We start from the raw sequence: 9742 nt of genomic DNA on the forward strand, positions 1-9742 counted from the left end.
CCCTATTAGTGTCTTTTCTTATTTATTTATTTAATTTCTGTATAGCATCTTTTATTTTCTAAGGGACCAAATTACGTGAGACAATTCCTCCTCGTCGCTTGGTTACCTTTGCCTTGTTCATTATCTTTGCCTTGTTGTGAGGTCTTATTGCTTCGTCTCATCTCCTTTTTTTCTTCTAACCTCTTCTTTGTTATCATCCCTCTTTATTGTCTTTGCTCCGTCATCCTTTCACTTTTCTTCCTCTCATTTTCCTCTATAGCCTTTGTCTCCCCTTTGGTTGCCGAGGCCATATCGAGGGCATCGATAAAACTCAACTTACATGTTAACTATATATTAGTCGATGTGATTGAATGAATAACTACCTTTCATCGACATCTTAAAGATCATGTAAAGATGAGAGAAGTGGCAAAGAGCGATGGAGTCTCCTGATGGACGAGAGGTAGCAAGGAAGTTAAGGGATAATTTCATCTTTTTATGAAATAAAAAATATTTACATGAATAAATAAAAAAAGTTTTTTTTTAAAAAAAATTGCCCTTAATTATGTGGGGGCCACCCCTCCCACTTAGGTAGCGTGGAACTGATCAAATCGCAGATTGTGAGCGTGACCGGATCTGAATCCTCATACTGACCGGTTCAAATCGCATGAATCACACAACACATTTTAAGTCCATCCACGCAAGTAAAATGGTCAAAGCTAGCATGTCAGGCCAAAACTTAGTCAACCAACCCTGATGAAGCCACAAAAAGTCAGCGTCATCGGTAGCTGAGAGAACACTAATACTTTAATCAAACCAGGTAGTAATTAGTTTAGGGATGTTGATTAGTTGAGACGAAAAGGACTTAAGCTTAGTCAACGCATTCCATTCATTCCACATGCTTTGCCAGTCGTGGGCGGTGGAAGTCAGCCGTTCCATCGACCATTTAAGCACTCGCGTGTTCCCCCCCCCTCTCCCCCTCCTCCTCTTCAACAGCAGCAAGGCCGGTGAAACAGTGGCGCCATAACCACAAGGAAGACACGCATGGAGATCAGAAGCACCTTGGAGATGTATCTCCCCGGGTTCAGGTTCCATCCCACTGAGGAGGAGCTTCTCGACTTCTACCTCAGGCGCAAGGTCCAGGGAAAGAGTCTACAGCTTGAAATCATTGCTACAGTCAATCTCTATCGCCATGATCCCTGGGAGCTTCCAGGTATTGTCAATGTTAGATCTGATTTCTAGTCCGAGAGGAAGTCGAGCAGAGATTGCAGACGTTGACAAGACTGCGTGTTATTATGATTTGCGCAGGGTTGGCCAAGATGGGGGAGACGGAGTGGTACTTCTACGTGCCGAGGGACCGGAGACAAACCAGCGGCGGGCGGCCGAGCAGGACCACGGAGCGGGGTTTCTGGAAGGCCACCGGTTGCGACCGGCCGGTGCGCAGCGCGGCCGACCCCAAGCGGCTCATCGGCCTCAAGAAGACGCTGGTCTTCTACGAGGGCCGCGCGCCTCGGGGCACCAAGACCGACTGGGTCATGAACGAGTACCGCCTCCCCGACCCGTCCGCCACCTCCTCCGACGGTCCACCAAAGGTATCTATCACCCACTTGCACCACCAAGCACCAGTGATAGTAGCAGCATGATCTCAGCTTCAGAAGATTGATGTGGCCCTTGGATTTATTCTGTGCTCAGGAGGAGAGCATGGTGTTGTGCAAGATACACCGGAAGGCGACCTCGATGAAGGTGCTGGAGCAGCGGGCGGCGGCCATGGAAGAGGATACGACGATGTCACAGAATTCTAGCTCGACCGCGGAGTCCGCGTCAGGCTACGATCAGGAGAGCTTCTTGAAATCCATGGTCAAGGAGGATGTTGTAATCGTCATCGAGGATGCAACGGAGGAGGAGGTGACGACCGTGGTGGTGGTGGAGGAGGAGAAAGAGGAAGCGGATGTTGCCGCCGTGTCGACTCGGCAAAGGCCGAGTCTGCCCGAGTTGGAGGTCCCGAAGAAGGAGGGGTTAGAATGGCTACAGGACCCGTTCTGGACTCAGCTACGAAGCCCATGGATGGATCTCTGGTCTCCATATTTGGCCACCATGCTCAACTGCTAAACCTCATCATTATTTCTTCCGCGTGTTTGTTTGTGTATATCTTTTAAGTTCCGGACCGCCGGCGATGGCGATGGCGACGATGGGTGATGTACCAAATCCAGTTACGAAAGGTCAAGCTCGATAGAAAAAGTCCAAGAATCATCATTTATGATTTGCAAAAAGAAAAAAAAGCGTTTCGGATTTTAAGCTCCATGACATTGGAAACTTCATCAAGTAGCTTCGGCTTGTCTTTTTTTTTTTTTCCTTTAATCTTAATCTTAATCTTATTTTGAAGATTTCCATGATCGAATTTGAACTTAAACAAGTCAAAGCCATGAAAGCCAAGACTGATGATCGTCTTCTTGTGATAAAAATATTAGGCGCGTGAATTGCTTGCTCCACTACAAGAAATCAACCTGATGCAAAAGTCTTTGTTGCTGAAGCGGGTTTGACTTTGCTTTCCTTGAGTTTGAGCAATTAGGGATCAGAATCTAACTGACTTCCTCGATATAAGTTTCATGATTCTCGGTCAAACTTTCATCTGTCACACTATATTGTCTTGCAATATCACATCTTATCGAGGAATCTCAGAATAAACTATAAACATATTCATATCGATAACTCTTTTTGCTATTTATAATTTTATTTAAATATTTTCATATTCCTAAGATTATTTTTTCTATAAATGAATGTAAATATCCTTTCCCTTTTTTTATTATTTTTCATCAGTGAAACAATATTGAGTGATATTCTTATTTGAGTCACTGAGGGGTATTCATCAAGCGACATCCAACGATATAAGAAGACACAGTGACATCTAGTAATGTTGGATCATCTTCGTTAAGCGATGTCGAGTGTGGAGTAACGAGTTATAGCATTATCGAGCGATGTTCGAGATGAACGGTAACTTCTATTCTAACAATGAAGTCTAAGGCGTCAAGCGACATCGATGTAGTTGAGACTCCGACAAATAAAATAATGGGTTGTGAAAAAAAAAGAAGTGATTATTGAAGGATTATGAATAATAAAATTATATATATATATATATATATATATATATATATATATATATATATATATATATATATATATATATATCATCATCACCGATAGCAATAGAGATGATCTCCATAGCTCACGCCGAGTATGTCGCAATACCTCTTGTAGAACCTAATCCTATCTGTGCCATTGGCATCGGACCCCTTCCCGCACTCCACCCCTCCGTTGATGATGTTGGTGATGGTCCCGTATCTCGGAACCCGTCCCGCCAACCGATCGGCATCCGATGGCGTCCTCTTCCCGATAATGACCTCATGGCACGATGGCTTGGGGGACTGAGGCATCATCCAGAACCATATGGCTGTCTTAAACGAGATGACTCCGTCGGTGGTCACGAGCTCCGGGATGCTTAGTAGGTCCATGCCAATGGCTTCTCCGACACTCCCGTAGTTGTAGTTACTATAAGAATTCACATCAAGCTATAGCTAGAATTGCTGAAATTGATAGCAGACTCTTCGTTCTCAGTGTTAGGGAGAGCTTCCTAGATCTAGAAAGGCCCTCGACCATAGTACTTCTTGCCGGCGACGCATGGGTACTAAGTGATAGCAAATAAGATTTCCCTAACTGTACGAGGAAATCTCTTACTCTGTCGAGGAAAATCCTCCCTCTTAACCTGTATAAATAGAAGGGAAACAACTTCAATGTAAAACATCTTCTTTAATAATTATTCATGTCTTTTATCTTTTCCAACATGGTATCAGAGGATTGCTTTTGATTTCCTACTCGGCGACAGCACCAGCTCTACTGTATCTCTGTGTTGGCCAAGCGACCGTAGCAGCACGCTACTTCAAGTGGAGCCATTGAAGAAGCTTCTCGGGACACAATGACGAATGACGCATCGGGATGCGGATTCGAAGCCAGCGCTAACGAGCATCGTCTTAGCTCTGCTCATCCACTTCTTCTCTTCAGTGCCGGCCTATTGCTTGCTCTCCTACTTTGCTGCCTACAATAGACACTCTCTGCCATCGTTACGCAAGGAGAGAAATATTCTCCCATTGCCTCCTCAATGGTGGTGTCTTCCTCCTCAACGGCGGTGTCCTCTCCATCGGTGAATAGTGGATGTAACGACGGTGTCTTCCTCGCTTAACTGCGGCTGCTGCGTCTTCCTCCTTCGCTTACGCAGCCTCTAAAATCCTAAGGATGCTGCAACATCTTCCGCAGCTACTTCCCGACCTGCAATAGTTGCTTCCCTCTGTAACAATAGTAGCAGCTGCTTCCCTTTGCCGCAGCCGCTTCCCTCTACCGTAGCCATAACATCTTGCTTCCTCATCTACCGCAGCCGCAGCCGCTTCTCTCTGCATTGAGGCTGATGGAGCTCTTCCTCTTTATGCCTAATCACTGTAGATTTCTCACAGGTTTCTCCCGCTACAGCTTCCTTGAGCATTACTGTAGATTTTCCCACCTAATCATTGCATATTTCTTTAGCATCGCTATAGCTTCCTCATCTGCTGCAGCTTCCGTAGCAGCCGCAACCACAACATCGCTACAGCTTCCTCATCTGCTGTAGCCTCCTTATCTGCTGTAGTTTCCTCAACTGCTGCCGCGACAGCAGCGATCTGCTCTTGCTCTTCTCATAAGCTCTTATTTCCTCAAATCCCACTGCTCTCCAAACCCTCAACTTCTCTTCACTGTGATACCGCCACTACTCTTCAGCAAAAAAAAACAAGAGAATGTTTGGGATGTCTTCATTATCTTCTTCTGATATTCTAGTTACTATATCTGTGGGACTCCTAGTCCTTCTCCTATAGGGCTTATCCCCATCAATGCTACCACGCTAATCCCTTTCAAGTTATCAAAGGGTGGCAACTATACATCCTGGCGGGCTCAATTTTTTAATCTCTTATTTGGTTACGACTTGCTAGGCTATGTTGACGGCTCCTTTAGTTATCCGCCAGCCATGATCCACATCCTCAGCGAACCCAGCCCAGTACCAAATCTAACTCACAAACTGTGATTGCGTCAAGATCGTCTCATCCTCCAAGCTATTCAAGCCTCAGTTACTGGTTCCATTGCTCCACTAATATCTTCTTACGGGACTGCTATTAAAGCATGGTCTAAACTGCAAACAACCTTGGTGAATCATTCGCGTACTCGCAAGCTCAGTCTTCTATCCAAGCTGATGGTGACCAAACAAGAGGGAAGTACTATCACTGATTATCTACAAAATATCAAAGTTATCATCGATAATTTAGCTTTGATAGGTCATTCCCTATGTGACGAAGAGATCATCATTTATACCCTTAATGGTCTCGGAGATGATTACAAGGAGTTGGCAGCTGCAATTCGGGCACGCGACACACTAGTATCATTTGAAGACCTTTATGACAAGTTGACTGATTATGAGACGTATTTGAAGCGTGAGGACAAGCTACTCGAACCAACTATCATAGCTCAAGTCAATCACAAGTCTAAGTGGAATGACACTTGGTACCCTCCGAACATCTCCAAAGGTTTGACTCAGACACATCTTGATCCTATGGATCCCATGCGAAACCCCCCTTATCCTCTTAATCATAACTTATTATAAACTGGCAACTCCAATAATCGTCCATCTTGGCGTCCTGCCCCAGCAAGCTAACAAAGTCGGACACTCAGCTAAAGTTTGTCGGTCTCAACCCCACCTCCTTGCTCTATCACACTGGCCTCAAATAAATCTTCTAACTACTCCGACGACTAGTTAGCCCAACTGGATTGTCGACTCTGGCATCTTACATCACATTACCACTGATCTTCAGAATTTGTCTCATCACAACACCTATAGTGGCGATGAAGATATCATCATCGGTGACAGTAAAGGACTTCCTATAACTCATACTAGTTCCACGATGCTTACTTATGATAATATTATATTTACACTTGATGATGATTTATGTGCCCCTCGTATTAAACGCAACCACATTTTTGTTTCTCAATTTTGCAAACATAACAATACTTCAATTGAATTCTTTCCTGATTCCTTTCTTGTTAAGGAGTTGAGCACGGGGGCATCCTTGGTTTAAGGCCCGAATTGAGGCAACATTTACGAATGATCGTCAACTCCACAAATAACCCAACCCACTGTTCATTCTTCTGTTGCGACTCTAGTTGATGTATGGCATCGTCGTCTTGGTCATCCCTCGTCCTTTATTCAGCAAAAATTACTTTCTCGTTACTCTCTTCCTATTTTTAAATCATATAGTTCTATAATGCATTGTGATGCATGTCTTAGTAATAAAAGTCATCGACAGCCCTTTGTTTCATCTTTCATTTCCTCCTCTAAACCATTTGTAATTATTTATGCAGATATTTGGGCCCTAATCCAATCTTGTCTTTTGATAAATTCAGATTTTATGTTATTTTTGTAGATTATTTTACTAAGTACATATAGTTATATCCTCTTCACCATAAATCTAACATGTCTACCATCTTTCCCACCTTTCGAAAGTTGGTTGAAAACCACTTTCAGTCTACAATCAAAACGGTTTACTCTGATGGTGGCGGCGAATATCAAGCCCTGACATCTTATCTCTCCGCTTGTGGTATTCAACACCTCAAATCTCCCCCGCATACTCCTCAAATTGTTGGCTCCGCCGAATGCAAACATCGACATATAGTAGAAACTAGGCTTACACTTCTACATCAGGCCTCTGTGCCTTTCAACTTTTGGACATCAGCCTTTCAAACTGTCGTCTATCTTATTAATAGGATGCTTATGTTAGTCCTACATTACTAGTCCCCCTTTGACACACTATTTCACAAACCCCCAAACCTTCGTAAACTCAGAGTATTCGGTTGTCTATATTATCCATGGTTACGTCTCTATGCCTCTCATAAGTTAACATTATGATCTAATCCTTGCGTTTTTATAGGTTACTCTCTTGAACATAATGCTTTCTGTTGCTATAATCTCCACACTCACAAAGTCTTTATATCACATCACATTATTTTTGTTGAGTTAGTCTTTCCTTTCCAAAACCATACCTTTTCTACCATGCAGACCACTTCATTAACCATTCCTCACTGGAATATACCTCCGATCCAATCGGACGAGCCTCCCGTGACATCATCACATTCCTCCCCTCATGATCCTCACTATATCACTCATCCAATTCAGCAATTGTCCATTCTCTCCATTTCTACTCTACCTCTTTTTTCTCCGAATGTTAGGGTAATTAGTTATAAAACACACCCATTTTCTTTATCTCCTTATCGGTTAGATGACACTGACGTACCTACACCTGACCCGGCCTGTGTTAGTGACTCTCAACCACTTATTCCACCAACACAACCTTACGATCCCGTAGTCCCAAACCATCCTATGACCATATGCTCTAAGAGTGGTATTTTCAAACCATGTCAAGTCCTTGACCTCCATGCTATCATGGATTCATCATCTACCACAATTGAACCTACCACCTTCACTCAAGTCCAAAAATCTCTACATTGGCGTATCGCCATGTGTAAGGAATATAATGCCCTCATCCATAACTCAACATGGGATCTAGTATCCTCTCATCATACATAAAACATCATCAGGTGTAAGTGGGCCTTTCGAATTAAGCGTAACTCAAATGACTCCGTTGCCCGATATAAGGCACTCCTCGTCGCTAAAGGGTTTCATCAAAGACCTGGAGTTGATTTCACTGAGACATTTAGTCCCGTTGTTAAGCCGACTACAATCCAACTTATCCTGAGTTTGGCCACTATTAAGGGCTAGCAATTACGATAATTGGATATTAATAATGCCTTTTTACATGGGACTCTAACCGAAGCTATTTTTATGCAACAACCTCCTGGTTTCACTCATCCTCAATATCCAAGGCATGTTTGCAAACTGCGAAAAGCTATTTATGGACTTCGTCAGACTCCAAGAGCTTAGTACATAGAACTTGGCTCTTTTCTGACTTTAGTTGGCTTTCTCAACTCCAAATCTGATACCTCGTTATTTCTCCGACAACATCATGGTGACGTAATATATATTTTAGTATATGTGGATGACATTATTGTCACAGGCAATAACCCTATAGAAATCCAAGCATTCATCAAATAGTTGGCAGATCGGTTTTTGCTTAAAGATCTAGGACCCTTGAACTACTTTATGGGCGTAGAAGCTATATTCACATCTTCCGGTCTCTTTCTCTCACAAAGAAAGTACTTTCAAGATTTATTATAAAAAATAAAAATGCAGGACGCAAATGCAATTACAACTCCTCTCTCTACTAGTGGCTCTCTCAAATTGTCTGATGGCAGTCCTGTTATGGAGCCCACTCGATACCAACAAGTCATTGGCTCCGTACAGTACTTAGCACTCACCCGTCTAGACATCTCCTTTGCAGTCAACAAATTATCACAGTTTATGCAGAGGCCATCTACTATGCACTAGTCTACGGTCAAACGAATCCTACGATATCATAAGGGGACCCTCAATCATAGTCTATTTCTTCATAAACACTCTCCACTTCATCTTCATGCCTTTGCTTATGCTGATTGGGCATGAAACGTTGATGATCGAACGTCCACATCATGGTACATTGTGTTTCTTGGCGCTAATTCAATCAGTTGGAGTTCTAAGAAGTAAAAGACAATCGCACGGTCTACAACTGAAGCTAAATATCGTATCATCGCCACTGCCACTACTACTGAAGAACTCAATTTGGTTACAAATATACTCAAGGAACTCAACATCAGTTCCTCTCCTACAATATATTGTGATAATGTCGGAGCTACCTATCTGTGCGCTAATCCGGTGTTCACTCTCGCATGAAACATATTACTATCAACTTCTACTTTGTGCGAGATCAAGTTGTCTGTCGTCAACTTCGTATTTTTCATGTACATATAACTGATCAATTAGCCGACTCATTAACCTCTCACTCATAAACTGTTTGTATTACATCGATCCTTAGTATCCTTGACGGGAGCAATCCCTCTTAACTATAAATAAGAGAAAGATAGTAATCGCTTGGATCGCCTTGTTCTTTGAGATAACAGTAGCCCCAGGCGAACGGACCATCGGGTGCTGTCGCCCACCCACCTGTGCAGAACAACACCGGCGTCAAACGGCTGCTGCTGTCATAGCCAACCAAACCTAAACACAGACCAGTGGTTTCGTGGGAGGTCTGTGCCAGGAAAGCGGCGACCTCCCGCTTGCGAGTGTCGGCGTCGCCCGTGGTGGCGAACCCGCGAAACGCGGCCGCCGCGGCTACGAAGGCGTCGTAGGTGTAGAATCCTTTGGCGGGGCAGGCCGCGTCGTCCCGATGCTTCAGCATCCGGTCGAAGAGCGAGGAGGTGATGAGGGATGCCAGGCTGCCGTTGCCGGGGACGAAACCACCGTCTCGGAGGGTTCCGCATCGCTGGTCGAGCGTGCCCGACAAGGAGGTCACGATGGACAAGCACAAGACGGCCTCCATTGCTGCGGTCCCTTTGCTTGGTCCGGTGTACAGGGAAGAGATATTGTCATTCGATGGGAGGTGGCGAAAAGGATTGCCATTGACGCATCTGCAGGAAGTTTCCTTTGAGCCATCGCCGCTGATCGACTGGAAAACGCAAATTAGACCATTCGGTGGAAAGTCGTCGACATTGTGAGCCTATTGAAATCGCCCTTCTAAGCTTACTAACCACCCAAATCGAGAGAATTGCA

The 9742-nt window shown here is 44.1% G+C and overlaps 1 protein-coding gene and 1 pseudogene across 1 annotated transcript; one reads left to right on the plus strand and one right to left on the minus strand.

Moving 5' to 3' along the window:
- Positions 1 to 973: 973 nt before the first annotated feature.
- LOC135632844 (NAC domain-containing protein 22-like) lies at positions 974 to 2419 on the plus strand. Its single transcript, XM_065141665.1, has 3 exons — positions 974 to 1189; positions 1285 to 1568; positions 1669 to 2419. Exons 1-3 carry the CDS (start codon positions 1021 to 1023, stop codon positions 2083 to 2085), a joined length of 870 nt encoding a protein of 289 aa, XP_064997737.1. The 5' UTR covers positions 974 to 1020; the 3' UTR covers positions 2086 to 2419.
- A 748-nt stretch (positions 2420 to 3167) lies between these two features.
- Positions 3168 to 9693, minus strand: LOC135632493 (endochitinase-like; annotated as a pseudogene).
- Positions 9694 to 9742: the final 49 nt, after the last annotated feature.

This window comes from Musa acuminata, chromosome BXJ3-3 (genome assembly GCF_036884655.1).
Source record: "Musa acuminata AAA Group cultivar baxijiao chromosome BXJ3-3, Cavendish_Baxijiao_AAA, whole genome shotgun sequence".
Classification (NCBI taxonomy): Eukaryota; Viridiplantae; Streptophyta; class Magnoliopsida; order Zingiberales; family Musaceae; genus Musa; species Musa acuminata.